The following is a 19643-nucleotide window of genomic DNA, read 5'->3' as shown; positions in this document are numbered from 1 at the left end:
GCACCTTTCAGGGGGGAGGGGGGGTGCAGGTACCTGTACAGCACAGGTATCTGCACCCACTTCCGGCATGGCTATCTGCGGAAAGGGGCGTAGATCTACGCCCCTTTCCGAAAGTCCCCCGCTGCCTGCTGGGAAACACACAGATCCCAGAGGCAGCGGGTCCATCCTTATTGCGCAGTGCGGCTCGCGCATGCGCAGTAGGGAACCGGGAAATGAAGCCGAAAGGCTCCACTTCCTGATTCCCATACCCAAGATGGTGGCGGCGGCACCCGAGAGACGATCGAGAGATCAGCTTCGGGTGCCGACATCGCGGGCGCGCTGGGCGGGTAAGTGTCCTTATTTTAAAAGTCAGCAGCTGCAGTATTTGTAGCTGTTGGCTTTTAAAAAAAGAAAAAAATGGCGGAACTCCCGGCGGACTCCCGCTTTAACAAGGAAATCTTTCTCATCTTCATATTTAGGTGCAGTGCACCTATTGACAGAAAACGTGTGCTACATAGAAAACAATGGTAATACATGTAAAATAAAATGAAAATGTTTAATGTGAGGTCAAGACATATTTTGCAATATTTGGCCCCCTTAAATTAGAAAAAACACATAAGATCCTTTTTCATAAGAGGATGAAATGTAACCCTGATTGGTGTGTGGGGGGGGGGGGGAGTATTTTGGTACAGTCTGTATTTGGACTGCAGAAATTTCCTACCCACTCCATATTTTGGCAGGAAGTTATAGAAATTCTCTCCCAATGGGTCACAGACTGCAGTAAAAACCTAACATGGATCCTATTTCTTCTGCACATGGAATTGGACTTAACAATGACATTTGTAAAAGTAACCATTTTATGTTGCAATTGTTGAAGTGTCAACTCTTGTTGACTTAAAATATCAATAACATCTTTCCTGTCATCAGAATGGAAATGGAGTGTTGAACATTGGCAGATGGATTGTTTGAGGACACCAAGAACATTTGTTAAATGATATTTCTGTGATAGAAATGTTACACATTCCCGGAGTAATGTCATTGTTTTTGAGGTTGCGCAATGATTTCCATCGTTTTTAAAGACAGTATGGTTATTATTCCTACTGGACTTTGTCTGTATATAAATAGTGTCAGACATACCAGGGCAAGATGAGAAGCTGGTGGAATGATCAGGAGGTGAGATGTTGGCCCTACCAGTTGTGGTCCTCTTTCTGCTCACCACACTCAGTAATGCTGAGGAGACATGTTCTGGTGAGATATTATTTATATATTCTTCAAAGAAACTTTAACTATGGGATCAAGTTTTGGGGTAAATATTTGTCTATGAAATTCTCTAAATTTTGACTTAACTCTTATTAAAGAGTAAGTCCATTCAAAAGTGATATTTTAGTCATGGCTGTTAAGCCCCATACACACTACCAGTTTTTCTGCTGAGTTTTTCCTTCAGATTTACCAAAACCATGTAATATGAGGTCAAACCTTAGGAGTTTAAATTTGGATGCAATCAGGCCGGCCCTTGCAATACATGGTTTTGGTAAACCTGAAGGAAAAACTCAACAGAAAAACTGTTAGCCCCTGTACACATGGTCGGAGATTCTGCCAACCAAATCCGTCGGATTTTGTCAGTCGGATTTTGTCTGAAACTGTTGCAAACACACGGTCGGACAAAGTTGTTTCAGAACGTGATGACGTAATTTCGTTACGATGAGACTACATTCAGGATAGTAGCCAATAGCTTTGATGTAGGAATTTGATCTGAGCATGCGCGGCACTTTGTCCGATCGGAATTCTCTACACATGATCAGAGTATGTCCTATCGGACCAGTTTGTCAGAAAATATTTCCAACAAGTTGGAAAATTTGGTCCGACGGATATTCCGACAGAATCAGTCCGATGCAGACCACACACAGTCGGATTATCCGACAACACGGTCCGATAGGACACATTCCGACGGATTCTCCGACCGTGTGTACGGTCGCATAGTGTGTATGGGGCTTAACTTAATGGGCTGAATCAGGCTCTGCCTTCTTAGCAGCCAACAGTCCTTATTTGCTTCAGAACTGCTCTTCCCATACACGTGTATAGAGATGCAAAAGCAGCTTAAAGGGGTTGTAAAGTCTCTTTTTTTTTTTTAAATAACAAACATGTCATACTTGCCTCCTCTGTGCAAGGGTTTTTCCACAGAGTGGCCCTGATCCTCCTCTTCTGGGGTCCCTCCACAGCGCTCCTGGCTCCTCCCTCTTCTCAAGTGCCCTGAACAAGAAGCTTTTTCCCTGGGGGCACTCGTGTGGGCGCGCTCCCGTGTCCGGCTGCTGTGTCCATTGACACAGACAGCAGGACCCGCCCCCCGGCGTCATTAGATTCGATTGACAGCAGCGGGAGCCAATGGCTCCCGCTGCTATCAATCTATCCAATGAGGACCCAAGACACCGGCTGGAGCTGGTGTACTCGTCCCCGTCGCTGGAAAGACCGGGTTCAGGTAAGTAAAAGGGGGGCAGCTGCAGCACAGGAGGTTTTTCACCCTAATGCATAGAATGCATTAAGGTGAAAAACCTTGAGGGTTTACAAACCCTTTAAAGCAGGGCAAATGCAGGTGATCTGAATTCTGAATGATCTCATAAGCATCTCAAACTAAGGTCAAAACTAAACACTGTGTTTGCCCTTTGAAGCCTCTCAACACTTTTTCTTTGTGTCTTGCTGGCTTCAGCAGTGAGATCTCCCTGCCACAATTACTGACTTTCTTCCTGTCCACCTGGGGGGTTTTTGGTTGTTGTTGGTTGTCCATATTTGTGTGTTACAGCTCCTTCTGTTACATTGTCCTTGATATAAAATCCTATATACTGTATATTAAAAGCTATTTAGAACTGGAAGCTAACTTAAACTGGAAGTACAATCACATGTATAGTGTTCTGCTTTCTTTGTATCCATTTATCCTGCAGAACTCATTAGATGTTACCATTTGGTTCCTAATAGCTTCAGCTGTTAAATGGAACTGGAAACTTTGGTGGGGAGATCTTACTTCTGGAGTAGTTAAGTGATATTAGAAACCAGCATTTGCCCTTGTACACAGGGTTGGACATTCCGATGGAGAATGTCCGATCGGACCGGGTTGTCAGATAATCCAAGTTTGAGAGCTTGGCTATAAAACTTTCAGATAACATGACCTGATCGGACTTTGTCCGATTGTGTGTAGAGAATTCCGATCAGACAAAGTGCCACGCATGCTCAGATCAAATTCCTAGACCAAAGCTATTGGCTACTAGCCTGAACGTAGTCCCGTCGTAACAAAATAACGTCATCACGTTCTGAACGATCGGATTTTCCGACAACTATGTCCGACCGTGTGTATGCAACACCAGTTTCGGACAAAATCCGTCATACAAAATCCGACGGATTTTGTTGTCAGAATGTCTGACCGTGTGTACAAGGGCTTTGACTCAACATGTTGACAGCCAATAGAAAATATTATATCAGTCATTTTTACATTTCTGTATTACACACATACAAATCTATAGATTATACCTGAGCAATTACTCAGCTTCCCCGCTGAATAAAACCTCAGCCACACATATAAGGCACTATTTTTCATTAGGGGGACCTATCTGGTGATCTTATAATCATTTTTATTTTCACTTTTGTGCAAGCTGGAGGAGAGCAAATTACCTTCCTAAGGGGATGTCCTGGGACCCCCGGAGCCCAAGGCGATAAAGGAGAACCTGGAGTACCTGGAGAGAGAGGTTGGTATGACTTTCATATAACATGATAAATATATAAGGAATTCAACTATTGAGACAAAAAAAAATCACATCAGGATGGCTGACAAAGAGCAACCCCATTCATACTTTGTTCATTTTGGGTGAAGTATGGTCCCCATAGCAAGCTGACCATTTGGTCATTTGGTACTGGAGGGTGTGATATGATATTTATGGGTCCTGCACTTCTTGGGTGCAGTTCTTCTTGGGTGGTAATGGAAACCCATCATGAGAGAAATACAGTGACGGTCAATGCCGACTTTCTCCACAAAAGGCTATTGGCTTGGTTGTCAGCTGATCCTCTGACTTCAGCACTTTCTGAATCACTGGCTAGGAGAAAATGATGTAGACCAGCAGGGCAGGACTTAGGGTGGTGGGGGCCCCTGGAGTTGCGTCACTTTCGGTCCCTACCTTCTATACATTATCGTATTTACTGGCGTATAACACACGCACCCCAAGTTTAGGAGGGAATTTTAAGGAAAAAAAACTTTTAGGAGGGAAGGTTAAGGAAAAACTTACATTTAAATGCCCATCAATGCAGCCTTGTCAGTGTCCATCTGCAGCCTTGCCCATCCATCTGCAGCCTTGTCCCAGTGTCATTTGCAGTCTTGAATTTTAAAAATGGCGCCACCGAGATACAAAGTCCTGTGTATCTTGGCGGCTCTCGATAGTGTAACAACATATTCGGTGACCCATCGCAGTTTGCTACAGAAGTGACGTTCCCTCGCCGCCATCTTGGTACACCCACACTCGTCCACAGAAAGGATACACTAAGAAGGGGGAAAGCGGACATGTTGGTACACCCACTGGAGTTTTGCATTTTACACGTATTTATAACAGTAAAGTCAGTTTATATAGTCAATTACAGGACTTAGAACTCCGTCTGGCTACTTAGATCTTGAATTTTAAAAGCAGCGGCAACCCTGCTCATCTCACAGGTTTGCTAATCTGACAGACGTTCGCTGCTTTTAAAATTCAACATCGAAATAGTCAGACGGAGTTGTAAGTGCTGTATTTCACTATATACTAACTTTAATGTTATAAATACATGTACAATGCAAAACTCCGGTGGGTGTAACAACATGTCCACTTTACCACTTCTTAGTTTATCCTTAGGCCGCGTACACACGGGCGGACTGTTCGCCCAACTTTGTCCGCTGAACAGTGTTTCAGCGGACAGTCCGCCCGTGTGTGGGCTTTCAGCGGACAGTTTCAGCGGACAGTTTGACGGACAAAGTCTTTCGGAAATTCCGAAAAACTGTCCGCTGAAACTTTGTTTGAGCGAACAGTCCGCCCGTGTGTAGGCTACTTTCGAAATGAGCAAACTGTTCCCGCTCGGAGGAAAGTCTGCTCATTTCGAGCGCGTGTGAAGGTAGGCGGGGCCCGCGACGGAGGCGTCGCGGGCTCCGCCGCCTGGAATGGACTTAAAGGGGAACCCCAACGCCGAAAAAAATCAGCGTGGGGGTCCCCCCAAAGTCCACAACAGACCCTTGTCCGAGCACGCTACCCGGCCGGCCAGGAAAGGGGGGCGAGCGAGCGCGCCCCCCCCCCTCCTGAGCCGTACCAGGCCGCGTGCCCTCAACATGGGGGGTGCCTTGGGGAAGGGGGGGCCGCGCGGCCCCCCCACCCCAAAGCACCTTGTCCCCATGTTGATGAGGACAAGGGCCTCTTCCCGACAACCCTGGCCGTTGGTTGTCGGGGTCTGCGGGCGGGGGGCTTATCGGAATCCGGGAGCCCCCTTTAAGAAGGGGGCCCCCGGATACCGGCCCCCCACCCTATGTGAATGAGTATGGGGTACAATTTACCCCTACCCATTCACCTGTAAAATAAAAGTACCCAAAAAAAAACACAACACACGAGAAAAAATATTTTATTGCACAGCTCCGGGGATCTTCCGTCTTCGGGGGTCTTCTCGCCGGACTCCTCCGCTATCTTCGTGTAGCTCTTTTGCTAGCGGAGGAGTCCGGCTTTCTTCCTCCCCGCCGCCGGCCTCTTCTCCAGACTTCGGGGGTCTTGTCCCCCTCTTCGGTTCTTCTGCCGGGCCACCGCGCCTTCTTGTAGCTCTTTTGCAGGCGGTGGCCTGGTCTTCTGTCGCTGCCGCCTTCCGTTCTTCTGCCGGGCCACCGCGCCTTCTTATAGCTCTTTTGCAGGCGGTGGCCCGGTCTTCTGTCGCCGCTGTCGCCGTCGCGCCTTCCGTTCTTCTTCTTCTTCTTGTTCTTCTTCCTCTTCTCCAGGAGATGTTGACACGACGCTCTCTCCGGCCGGAATGCCAGAGCCGCCCTGCGCTGCCACTTATATAGTGACAATGGGGCGGTGTCACATGGTATATGTCACATGGGTTGGTCACATGGGTTGATGTCACATGGTGACCCCGCCCCCTTACGATGTCATAGTCCCCATGTGACATCAACCCATGTGACCAACCCATGTGACATGGGTCGCTCGCTCGCCCCCCCTTTCCTGGCCGGCCGGGTAGCGTGCTCGGACAAGGGTCTGTTGTGGACTTTGGGGGAACCCCCACGCCGATTTTTTTCGGCGTTGGGGTTCCCCTTTAAGTCCATTCCAGGCGGCGGTGCCCGCGACGTCTCCTTCGTGGGCCCCGCCTACCTGTACACGCGCTCGAAATGGGCGGACTTGCCTCCGCCTTACGTGGGCGAGTCCGTTCATTTCAAAAGTTGAGCGAACTGTTTGGCAAACAGTTCGCTGAAACAGTCCGCTCGTGTGTGGGCAAGTCCGCTCATGCAAATTTTGAGCGGACTGTTGCGGCAACTGTTTGACGAACAAAGTTTCAGCGAACAGTCCCCGCGTGTGTACGCGGCCTTACTGTGGACGAGTGTGGGGTGTAGCAAGATGGCAGAGTACACTCGGCTATGTATTTCGGCGGGGCCCCCTATTGGGTGGGGCCCATGGGCTTGAGCCCAGTCAAGCCCAATGGTAAGTCCAGCCCTGTAGACCAGGAACTGAGGAGTAAAAGTAGCTCTGATCAAACACAAGTGTTTTTCACCAATTATGACAGCTTGCAATGTCCATGTTCTCTATTTGCGACGTTTCTGCCTATGTTCATGAGTATTAGGAAGAATAAAAAAATATATATATTTTTTTTATTTTTATTTTTTATCATTTATTAGGTCTGCCAGGCAGTCCAGGATTGTCTGGTCTTCCAGGAAAGAAAGGTTGGTTGTTTATCAAAATCTTACAAAACCAATTTGTTTTTATGGGTTCTGACACTGAGAACTGCGTATTCTTTACTGATTATACATAATGTAATAATAAGATTCGTGTGACAAGTGTGGGCGGAGCCACTTTCCTCACCAGAAATACTTTGTGCTGCTGGAGAATCTTTCACTGTCACTTTACTATACAATTTATATTAACTATAATATGCTACTATATGCAGTTTACTCTACCCTTTAGACTATATAATTGTGTGTCATTTAATGTAGGAGATCCAGGAAATCCAGGCCTGCCAGGAACAAAAGGTAAACTATACGATGTAATATGCAATGTATTCTTATGGTCAGAAGGTTTAAAGCAGGGGTGCCCAACCAGTGGCCCGGGGGGCCACATGTGGCCCGCAGAGCCCTCTGATGTGGCCCGCGACCTCCTTCTGTGGGATGGCAGATTGGCAAGCCCAGATCATGGGTTGCAGACCCGCCATCACAAAGCATCTGTGTTAATGAAGCCAGCAAAGCAAGCAGCTGTGGAGTAGAGCTGTATAAGTTGATGCTTCCTGTATAGCGCCATCTCTTGCCACAAGCGGCATGATACCAAATGCACTCTACCGGGGACAGCAAGTGATACCTGAATGGAAGACTGTTATTAAAGTTCAGTTTATTACTAAAATTACAGCGCACCTTCAGTTTACCTGCACTGAGGCATAGACTTCTGTTATTACCTGTGGGTTTGGTGAGCTCTCAGAAAGTGCACCACACCTGCAGGCTACAACTGAAGTCTATGGCAAAGTGTAGCTAACCCACAGGAAAGACACAGGTGCACTGCGCTGCAATAGTGTGAAAGGCCCCTTTCACACGATCATTATAACTCAATCGGACCCTCCATTCACCTCTATGAAACGACAGATGTAAACGGATTTGTGTCCTTTTATACCCGCTTACCTCCAATCTGATTTGTTAAAAAAAACAAAAGGGGATAAATCCCCTTCCGTCAGGGCGGATCGGAGGACCCATAGAGTAGAGTGGGCTGTGTCCGCTCTGCACGGACCTGTCATCCGCCCGCTCTGCTCATTGTGGCCCGCGACCGGTTACCAAGTCGTTTAAGTGGCCCTCGCCCCTTCAAAAGGTTGGGCACCCCTGGTTTAAAGAGACATAAACAGCATTATTCCCCTGTTTGATTCACATCAAATGTACCAACATCCAATTTGGAATTTGGAAGACATGCACAGTAAGCAGATCTTTTTAGATACAAGGATTTAAGACCTACTTTTATTGATGTATGTATACAAAATCATCAGAAAAAATTGTATATTGTGGCTGATTATGTTAAAGTTGATTACATTGTTTTGAATTACATAGTAACAAGTTCATCCAATATTGATACGTTGCCTTATATGCTGAAGTCTGCCACAACATTAGGCCTTTCTCAACACATTTTATGACACAAAGTCCACTTCTCTGGGAAAATATAAGGCTTCATAAATGATATGTTATAAGCAAGTGCTACACATATCAGTGATTGTATCCTAATATAACATACACTATGTAATGTACTTACACAAGTCAATCAAATGATATTTTCTAGCCAGCCATATAGAATTAAAAATACATACATCTGACCTTGTGACTGATGTGAGAAAAACCAGAGGGGGCTCCCCCAAAGTGATCACATCCTGTCCCTGGTACAATGGATGGCACATAATTACTTTGGGAGAGCTTCCTCCACCATGTAATTGTTTGCAAAACCTGTGTTTTTTTTGTTTTTTTTAATCTTTCTTTTCTTTAATGCACAGGGGAGAAGGGAGACCCAGGCTCTCCGGAAATTACACATGGTAACAGAGACTTGTTCATATATTATTTTTATATATGTATGCTTGCAAGGTAAAAACAGCTTAATCTACATGAAAAGGCCTCCAGGTAATCTCGGGGCAGGAACTGACATAGTTAAGGTCCATACACACGATCAGACTTTTTGACAACAAACATGCAAATTAGCTGTTTTGGAGCAACATCTGACCGTGTGTACGCTCCATCGGACAAACTTTTTTGGTTTTCATCTGACTTTTCTTGGCTTTGCGAATGGGCAAACTTTCTGGCAACAAAAGTCCAATGGAGCAAAGTCCGATCGTGTGTACAGAAAACCATAGGACTTTTGTACAAAGTACAAACAGGCATGCTCAGAACCAATGCAAAAGATCAGACAACAATACAGAAGTTGACCAAAGGTGGCGGTAAAGAGCATAAAAACCATGTGGTTTGGTGAAAGTTGGCTGAAAAAGTCCTGCTGTGTGTATGCAATACAAGTTCAGGGCCGACGCCCTTTGTACAAAAATCCAAGGGAAAGTTTGTACAAAGTCCTATCGTGTGTATGAGGCTTTAGATAGTAGGTGAGGTTGAAAAAAGACACAAGTCCAACCTATGTGTGTGATTATATGTCAGTATTACATTGTATATCCTGTATGTTGCGGTCGTTCAGGTGCTTATCTAATAGTTTCTTGAAACTATCAATGCACCTCGCTGAGACCACCGCCTGTGAAAGGGAATTCCACACCCTTGCTGCTCTTACAGTAAAGAACCCTCTACATAGTTTAAGGTTAAACCTCTTTTCTTCTAATTTTAATGAGTGGCCACGAGTCTTGTTAAACTCCCTTCTGCGAAAAAGTTTTATCCCTATTGTGGGGTCACCAGTCCGGTATTTATATATTGTGGGGTCACCAGTCCGGTATTTATATATTGTGGGGTCACCAGTCCGGTATTTATATAATGAAATCATATCCCCTCTCAGGCGTCTCTTCTCCAGATAGAATAAGTTCAGAGCTCACAACCTTTCCTCATAACTAATATCCTCCAGACCCTTTATTAGCTTTGTTGCCCTTCTTTGTAGTCGCTCCATTTCCAGTGCATCCTTCCTGAGGACTGGTGCCCAGAACTGGACAGTATACTCCAGGTGCGGCCGGACCAGAGTCTTGTAGAGCGGGAGAATTATTGTTTTATCTCTGGAGTTGATCCCTTTTTAATGCCGATATTCTGTTTGCTTTGTTAGCAGCAGCTTGGCATTGCTGAGCTTATCATCTACTAGGACCCCATGTCCTTTTCCATCCTACATCCCCCCAGAGGTCCCCCTCCCCCCAGTCTATAGATTGCATTCAGATTTTTGCCACCCAAATGCATTATTTTACATTTTTCTACATTGAACCTCATTTGCCATGTAGTTGCCCCTCCCCATAAATTTGTTCAGATCTTTTTGCAAGGTTTCCACATCCTGCGGAGAAGTTATTGTCCTGCTTAGCTTAGTATAGTCTGCAAATACAGAGACTGGACTGTTTACCCCACCCCCATCCTTCTCCAGGTCATTTATGAACAAATTAAACAGGATTCGTCCCAGCGCAGAACCCTGGGTTAAGGGTCACCATACCATGTACTGTATATTTGCAATGATGTAAAGCAGGGGTGTCCAAACTTTTTTTCAAAGAGGGCCAGATTTGATGAAGTGAACATGCGCGAGGGCCGACCATTTTGCCTGACATTCTTTGAACCTTTAAAATTCGGTCTAAGTGTGTTCGTTTGAACACTAATACACTGCCAAACAAGAATTCTCTTGCCTTTGTGGCCGTGTGTGTTTAAGAGATGAGCTCGGGCGTGTTATTTGGATATACCGTATTTATTGGCGAATAGCACGCACTTTCACTTTAAGAGGGAAGTTTCAGGAAAAAAACGTAAAATTTTAGATACAAAACTGTGAAGCAAAATAAGGGTCAGTGCCCATCTGCGTGCCCACCATTGCCAGGATTTCACTCACTATTAGCCAGGAATGCACCCACTATTGCCAGGATTTCACTCACTATTGCCAGGACTGCACCCACCATTAGCCAGGAATGCACCCACCATTGCCAGGAATGCACCCACCATTAGCCAGGAATGCACCCACCATTGCCAGGAATGCACCCACCATTAGCCAGGAATGCACCCACCATTAGCCAGGAATGTACCCACCATTAGCCAGGAATGTACCCACCATTGCCAGGAATGCACCCACCATTAGCCAGGAATGCACCCACCATTAGCCAGGAATGCACCCACCATTAGCCAGGAATGCACCCACCATTAGCCAGCAATGCACCCACCATTAGCCAGGAATGCACCAACCATTGCTAGGAATGCACCCATCATTAGCCAGGATTTCACTCACTATTGCCAGGAATGCAGCCACCATTATTTATTTTAACTTTTTTGTACTTCTCTTCCCCCAAAGAATTTATACTGAAAAAGGAAGGAACAGCACCACAAATCCATCAAGCTTTATTGATTTAAACCAGAGCTCTCAATTTTTTCCAGAGTCCACCTTAGGAGTCCTCTTGTACATCAGAGTCTTCATAAGAGTTCCCTCTTATATCAGGGTCCCCATCAGAGCTCTTCTTACATCAGAGTATGTCTTAGGCGTCTCCCCTTAAATCAGAATCCTCATTAGATTCCTCCCTATCAGAGTTCCTCATACATCAGTGTCCCCATTGGAGCCCCCCCTTGCATCAGGGCCTTCATCAGAGTCCCCCTTACATCATGGTCCCCATCAGAGTCCCAGCTTGCATCAGTGTGCCCATGAGAGTCCCTCTTACATCAGGGTCTCCATCAGAGCCTCCCCTTACAACAGGGTCCTCATTAGCAGAGACCATCTGATCAGAATCCTCAGCCTGTGCACATCAGCTGTGAATGAATAAAATCTTGTAGTGGGCTAGATGTTGCCCACAAGCAGGCAGGGTAAAACAAACATGAACTTATGTTTCCACTAACAAGCCTCTTGCCCTTATTCTTGGCCCCTGCTCCCAGTATACATTTACCAGCTTATGCACATTACCATGCCTGACACTTCATCCTGCATTCTTCCCAGCAGTACCAGGTGCGGGTTCTTAATATAGGTCGTTAGTAGTAAGAAGAGGTGAGTTAAATCAACTTTTCACAGCTTTACTTGCACAATTTCAAGGCAGACAACTTCAGGCATATACAGTATCTCACAAAGGTGAGTACACCCCTCACATTTCTGTAAATTTATTATATCTTGAAGTTAGCTGTTTTTATTTAATCCATTGTAGTGAACACGAATAATTGGCACACAAATGTACTCCCCCCCCCCCCCCCCCGAAATAGGTGGAAATTGTAAACTCCCCATTACATTGGTAGAACCCCCCAGTATATACTTGAACAAGATTTCCAGCTTTGCTCTACATGATTCAGAATTTGCCACAGTGTACTGCCTCATAACTAATCCCATCTCCCCACCACTGCCACTGATTCCATCAAACCCCCAGCATTGCCACAGATCCCCCACCCCCCAAGCATTGCCACTGATCCCAAGAGTCATAGGATTCCTAGGAGTTTTCTGTATATTGATGGGTCCCCTCACCTCTACAGTTGATGGTGTGTAGGCAGTGAGGAGATGATGGGCTGTAACCATTAGCAGCCAATAAATGAGCAGTAATGCTGTTCACTAACCTCTTGCAACCAATCATTGAGCGGTAAGGATATGCAGTAACCTCTAGGAACCAATCAGTGAGCAGTAATAATGTGCAGTAACCTCTAGCAACCAATCAGTGAGTGGTATAGATGTCCAGTAACCTCTAGCAATCAATTAGTGAGCAGTATTAGTGTACAGTAATCTCTAGCAACCAATCAACAAGCAGAAGTCATGTTGTCATTTTCTGTAACCTCTACAAAATTAACAGTGAGCCATAATGTGTGCTGTAACCTCTAGCAGCCAGTCAGTGAGCGTAAAAATGATACACTGTAAATGTTTGCCCAGGATCCAGTCAAAATTTATAGACGGCTCTGCCAATATGGTAACGGGCATGGGCACTTTCCCAGGTTGGGCCATCTATGTCTTGTCAGGTGTAGATTTAGAATACTTTATTAATCCCAAAGGATAATTATTAAGATACAGCTACATTCAACAAAGACAACACAAAATCACAATACCAAATGGAAACAAGACACAATTACAACCCCCAACATCATCCTATCTAAGGCATTAGGGCAGTTGTTCTCAACTCCCGTCTTCAGGACCCACTAACAGGCCAGATTTGGGGCTATTAGGTAAGTTTTAAGAAATAATATCTTTCTTAAAATAGGGATTGAAGAATTTTTAATGTGATCCTACCTAAAAGCTGACAGCACAATATATCTGTTATTAGACATGTGCAAAAGGAAAAAATGTGTTTAGTTTAGTTTCGTTTTAATTCGTTAATTCATTAATTTCGTTTAGCTATATTCGTTAACTTCCTTAAATTCGTTTTCGGATTTTGTTTAGTTTTCTACCGAATTTGAAAAATCTGCCACATTCGAAAATATTTCAACCAAATTCGAAAATATTTCTACCGGATTCGAAATTATTTCAACCACATTTCGAAATGATTTCAACATGATTCGACATTATTTCAACCGCATTCGAAAATATTTTGTGACCTTACTTTAGGGCCATGTATCTCGGGGTCACTTGGTACTAGAAACTCCAAATTTGGATATGTTGTAGTGCTAGTACTATTTGCATACCAAATTTGGGGTTTCTAGCTATAAGTGACCCCGAGATATGTGGCCCCAAAATCGGGTCGCAAAATGTCATTCTCTGCTCTAATAACTAATAACATTTTGCGACCCGATTTTGGGGCCACATATCTTGGGATCACTTATAGCTAGAAACCCCAAATTTGGTATTCAAACACAATAGTACTAGCACTACAACATATCCAAATTTGAAGTGTCTAGTACCAAGTGACCCCGAGATACATGGCCCTAAATTCGGGTCGCAAAATATTTTCGAATGCGGTTGAAATAATGTCGAATCATGTTGAAATCATTTAGTACTTCGGCTCAAATACAATACAACACCCTTCTAACTCACTTCTCAGGAATGCACTTTGCCAGTAATCCATCCTCCAGCAAAAAATTAATTAGCTGATTGGACTATAAGATTTACTTTGAGCTGACCTTTTGTTTCATTAGATCTTTAAAGAATTACCGAATCATGTCGAATTCATTCGTTATATTTCTTTCGTATTCGTTGTAATTCGTTATTTTTTTATTCGGACATTCGGATGCATCGTCCGAATTTTCGATTTGTTACGAAACTAATTGCACAAGCCTATCTGTTATTACATATAATAAAACAGAATTTTTTTCTGTGCCCCTCTCTGATTTTGCTTCAATTTATTACTGAGGTCTGACTTTCCCTGACTCTAGAAATTGGAGCACAGTTGTAGAGAAGGTCCTCTTCCTGACTCTGATCAATTATTCCTTTATTATTTCAGTAGCAAGGAACTGTAAGGAGCTCCTGGAGAAAGGTTTCAGTATCAGTGACTGGTATACAATATTCCCAGATGGAAAAAATCCACTAACAGTGCTTTGTGACATGCACACTGATGGGGGAGGCTGGATTGTAAGTATCTCTACCTGTGTTTCATGAATCTTGATTCGTTCACAATCAGCAAGTATATAACCGATCACCATCCTATAATAAATCAAAGCGCAATGATCATAATGCTCTAACTCATTACAACCACTTAGAATTAATTTATAATGTTTCTGATTACTGTAAAATAATGAAAAGTCAAAAGGTAATAATTGGGAAAACCTAACCCGGCCCTTTCTCTACTATCACTAACATTTTCAGCTGAAGCAGAAGATGATTGTTCCTTATGCAAGTCTGTTTAGTTAAGATCAGTGCCCTAGTATTGGGTCACAAATTGTGAATCATGGTGGAGAGAGGCGGAGCTCAGATTTCTTTGGGAAACTAATGTTTTTCACATCAACTACCATCTGTTAATATGTGGCAGCAGGATAGTTGGAACAGGGTGAAGTTAGCTGTTTCTATTTAATCCATTGTAGTGAACACAAAAACATGTGCTGTATATTTAACCACTTCGCGCCCAGGCCAATTCTGACATTTCTCTCCTACGTGTAAAATTCATAATTGTTTTGCTAGAAAATTACATAAAAACCCCAAAACATTATATATGTTTTTTTTTTTTTTGCAAAGACCCTAGAGCAGGGATATTCAATTAGCGGACCTCCAGCTGTTGCAGAACTACAAGTCCCTTGAGGCATAGCAAGACTCTGACAGCCACAAGCATGACACCCAGAGGCATGATGGGACTTGTAGTTTTGCAACAGCTGGAGGTCCGCTAATTGCATATCCCTGCCCTAGAGAATACAATGGCGGTTGTTGCAACTTTTTATCTCGCAGGGTATTTACACGTAAAGTTAGCCCAATTTTTTTGCATAATGTGAAAGAGGAAGATACGCCGAGTAAATAGATACCCAGCATGTCACGCTTCAAAATTGCACGCGCTCGTGGAATGGCGCCAAACTTTGGTATTTAAAAATCCCCATAGGCGACGCTTTAAATTTTTTTACTGGTTACAGGTTTTGTGTTACAGAGGAGGTCTAGGGCTAGAATTATTGCTCTCGCTCTAACGTTCGCGGCGATACCTCACATGTGTGGTTTGCACACCGTTTTCATATGTGGGTGGGACTTACATATGCGTTCGCTTCTGCGTACGAGCTCACGGGGACAGGGGTGCTTTACTTTTTTTTTTATTGTTAATTTTACTTTTATTTTTTTAGTTTGACACTTTAAAAAAAAAAAATGATTACTTTTATTCCTATTACAAGTAATGTAAACATCCCTTGTAATAGGAATATGGCATGATCGGACATATTACAGTGAGATATGGGTCGGCAATAAGACCCCATATCTCAACTCTAGGCTGGGAAGCCTAAAATAAAAAAAAAAAAGATCACGGCTTCCCAGCCGAGGCGGCGCCGTTATTTGAATGCAGAGGCCGGGTGTGACGTCATAACATCGCGCCCGGCTTCCAAACGACCATAGAGACTCCAGGGACCATCTGGTCTGCCGGAAATCTCTATGATCATTATCCGGGGGCCGGCGGATACTGTGTCCGACTCACCGATGGAAGCGGTGAGTTGGTAGAAGCACCAGAGGGCGGCGGGAGGGGGGATGTCCCCTCCCGCTGCCCGTAAGAACGATCAAGCGGCGGAACAGCCGCTATGATCATTCTTATGGTGTAGGGAATCGCCGGCTGAAAATGCCGATATCTGAATGATGTCTGTAGCCTCAGGTATCATTCAGATATAACCCCGGAAATTCGAGGCCGTCCCTGGACGTCCTCCCGGCGCGAAGTGGTTAAACTATAATGATGGACTGATGCAAAGAAAGTCTTGCAGCTTTGGTAATGCTGGGCTCAACAATATATAGTCAAAGAATTTGTGGTTTAGGTTTTCCAGAGGCGCTGTGATGGATCTGTGGATTTCCTGCGAAACTGGGAGTCTTACAAGAAGGGGTTTGGTAGCCGCTTGACAGAGTTCTGGCTGGGGAATGAAAATATTCACATGATAACATCATCAGGTAATGATGGGTAATGATGGGTAAGGGTGTTTTCTTGCACAAAGTTTTTAAAAATATGTTTAATCTTGATTAATTTTTAAGCAGAAAGGAAAATGGGGAATCACACATCAACATTTTATTGTTTTTCTTGACAAAATTCAGTACCCCATTTCCATCCTGTGATTTCATTTCCATTAAAGCTGCAGTATTCTGCATTTTTATCAATAAAATTATTTAAAATACATATAAGGGCACCAAGATAATTTATGATAAAAACAAAAAAAAAAAAATTATGTGATAATCATTTTTCTGTCATGTCAGGGACTTGGGAACTGCGAGTGGATCTTCAAGGCTTTGACACCATCAAGCATTTTGCTAAATATGACTTCTTTAAAATTCTGGGAGAAGCTGAGAAGTTTAAGCTGCTAATCAGAAACTTCACAAGTGGTAATGCAGGTAAGGGATGTAATATTTGAAGTGGGAGGGGGCTTGCCTCTTGTTCTGCATAAGGTCCAAGCTGCATGTCATTAAACGTAAATACCATGCTAAGGTACTAAGTTTAAATAAAGAAATAACAATCCACATTTTCTTATATGTATGATTTAAAACATTTTAAAGTAATTCTAAATGTTATTTTTTTTTTTTTTATAATAACAAACGTGTCATCCTTTCCTGCTCTGTGCAATACACAGAGCAGCTCAGATCCTCCTCTTCAGGAGTCCTCCACTGGCGCTCCTGGCATCTCCCCCTTGTCTAGTGCACCCATAGCAAGCGGCTTGCTATGGGCACACCTGTGCTCCCAAGTCAGTTGTGTGTGTCTTTTGACACACAGAGCACAGCTTGGCCCCACCTCCCTGCTCTCTTCTCACTGGCTGTGATTGACAACAGCAGAAGCCAATGACTCCTGTTGCTGCCTCTCTGTTCAATGGGGAGAGAGAGAGCAGAGAGAGATGCTGCTTTCATACACATCACTGGATCAAGATCAGGCTCATGTAAGTATGGGGGAGAAGGGGGGCTTCATTCAGAAGTTTTTTTTTCCCTTACTGCATTAAGGTAAAAAAAAAGTCTGCCTTTAGAACCATTTTAAGCTTTCATTTTATTGAGGTCCAAATTTAAGAAGGCAAACCTTCTGACACATGGCTGCGAATGGCTGTAAATTCCATGGCTGGTTTTTACTGAGATTTTGATTTCAGACTTATCATAAACATCAATAACTTAGTCCCAAGCTCAGCAGACAATCAGCAGCAGATGAATAGATGGCATCATCTGTAGTTTAAGTATATCTAAAGGCACACTTTTATTTATAAATTTGGATAGAGAGGTGGGGGGCTAGTACCACTGTAATTTTTATTGCCGTGTATGTTTTTTTCTTACGCCCTGTAATTGTCCTTATTGCCAATGTCACCAGGAATGAAAGTGTGGGTAATAACACTCTGAGTCGCCAGCACAGAAATAGAGGTGGAATCTTAGAATGGGGGGACTTGGTTCCTGTGACAACTGTCTAATGAGGGACCTCCCTCACACTGAAACTATATCTCCCCACTTCCTGTTGAGTCTACAGGACAGGAAGGGAAGAAACATCTCCGAAATAAGACGTGGATGGCAAAAATAAGTTATAGTGGCTGTGACCTTCCCCTACTCTACCCCCAAATAAGAGTCATGGTATTTGCTGAGAGGGGAGGAGAATAAAACTGTTACAGACATGGAGGTTTGTAAAGAAATGGCTTATAGTTTTTGCAAAAGTCTCCTACTAAAATGTATCTTTAAATTCATTATGCTCTTCTAGGAGATTCTTTGACATATCACAATGGAATGAAGTTCTCCGCTGTAGACCAAGACAATGACAGAGATGCCAGAGATTGTGTCCAGCTCTATAAAGGTTCCTGGTGGTACAACCAGTGCCACCAATCTAACTTGAATGGACAGTACCTGCTGGGAAATCATGATACCTTTGCTGACGGAATAAACTGGAACTCTGGAAAAGGATATAACTACTCTTACAAACAGTCTGAGATGAAAATCAGACCTGCTTAATGGAGGATACAACCTGAAAACTCCAAATAAGTGAAATCAATACGCATGCCAATATACAGTACATACACTTACCTTTCATCTGTGTTTTATTAAAGGGAAACCATAAGACTGTGATTGCACCTATGCAGCATGTTAACGTACATTATGTTGCATGTTAAGCAAAGTTAAAGCAGTCCATTCATTTTCAGTGGGCTGCCAACAAATTACAACCTACAGGAAGCAGGTGCACTGCCTTAGTACATTGGGGTCCAATTCAAAACAGTGCAAAATATATCTGAACTTGTTCTTATGGTTACAGGTCAATTTCTTCAAGTTTATATTTAAACTATTTTATGTTTTTTCATATGTTCAGTATATAATCATTGTGACACAAATAAACATTTAAAGTATAACAATGGATTTCCAGAGCACTATGATTTATTTAAATATAGAGCTCAGCAGTAGGTTTTCAGGTACCGTGTCTTACTGGAAACTTTGATGGAGCAATGCAAAGGAAAGAGGGGCTCCCCTCTTCTCCAGTCTGAATGATCAATTATCCTCTCAAAGAATGACCAATTGGGAATGTCAATTAATATTATTCAGCTCCAGTTGATATATCTTGTCTTGGAATCTTATATTTTTATAGCACATGTATCTAATATATATTCTTTACGTTTAATTACCTCAGCTTTGTCTGGCTGATCTCTTGCCATATTCCTGCTGCTGTTTGTACTTTTACGCACACCTACTTCCAACTAAGAAGCAAATATGAGGTGGGGGGGGGGGGGGGGGGGTGACTAGATGGCTTTCCAAATGTACAAGGAGCTCAAGCAGGAAATGCAAGCATTTTAAAATAGGACACGGAAGTCTGGTAATGAAACATTTGAAAAATTAGGGGAAAATTGTATTCTCCCAATTCTAATATTGAAACCGCAATCATTCCGTGAATTAATGCACGATCCCTTTTTTTCTGCTGAAAAATCATCTAAGCAAATATAAAGCAGAGTATTAAACATTGCCTACATATCTCTTCTTCAACTTAGAAGAGTTTGAAAAGGGCAATAAAAGAGTAGTGCTCAGAACATGTAGGTGATCAAAGACTCACCTGAATTTGATAAAGGTCATGACGATTCAAAGTTTGAAGCATTACAAACGGAACAAAAATAAGTTAAAGGTTAAAAAGAACTTGACCAAACAGAACAGAGAGGAAGTAGCCAATCCAGGAGTAGGTATCGGAAGACAACACTGGAGAAAAAAAAGAGGGAGGGGCACTAAGACAGGTAAACGAAAAGGATATAGGGACGAATGAGATATCAGCAAGAACACTTTGTGGCAAAA

General features: G+C 43.4%; 1 protein-coding gene across 1 annotated transcript; it reads left to right on the top strand.

Moving 5' to 3' along the window:
• The first annotated feature begins 1148 nt into the window (after positions 1-1148).
• LOC143986514 (ficolin-2-like) lies at positions 1149-18725 on the top strand. Its single transcript, XM_077484866.1, has 9 exons — positions 1149-1227; positions 3621-3713; positions 6857-6901; positions 7172-7207; positions 8695-8733; positions 14197-14324; positions 16184-16313; positions 16614-16748; positions 18079-18725. Exons 1-9 carry the CDS (start codon positions 1158-1160, stop codon positions 18324-18326), a joined length of 924 nt encoding a protein of 307 aa, XP_077340992.1. The 5' UTR covers positions 1149-1157; the 3' UTR covers positions 18327-18725.
• The last annotated feature ends 918 nt before the right edge of the window (positions 18726-19643 follow it).

Source organism: Lithobates pipiens, unplaced genomic scaffold (genome assembly GCF_037356315.1).
Source record: "Lithobates pipiens isolate NorthernLeopardFrog02 unplaced genomic scaffold, aLitPip1_a1.2 Scaffold_166, whole genome shotgun sequence".
Taxonomy (NCBI): Eukaryota; Metazoa; Chordata; class Amphibia; order Anura; family Ranidae; genus Lithobates; species Lithobates pipiens.
The sequence above is the reverse complement of the archived record's forward strand: the minus strand, read 5'-3'. Positions and strand labels throughout refer to the sequence as shown.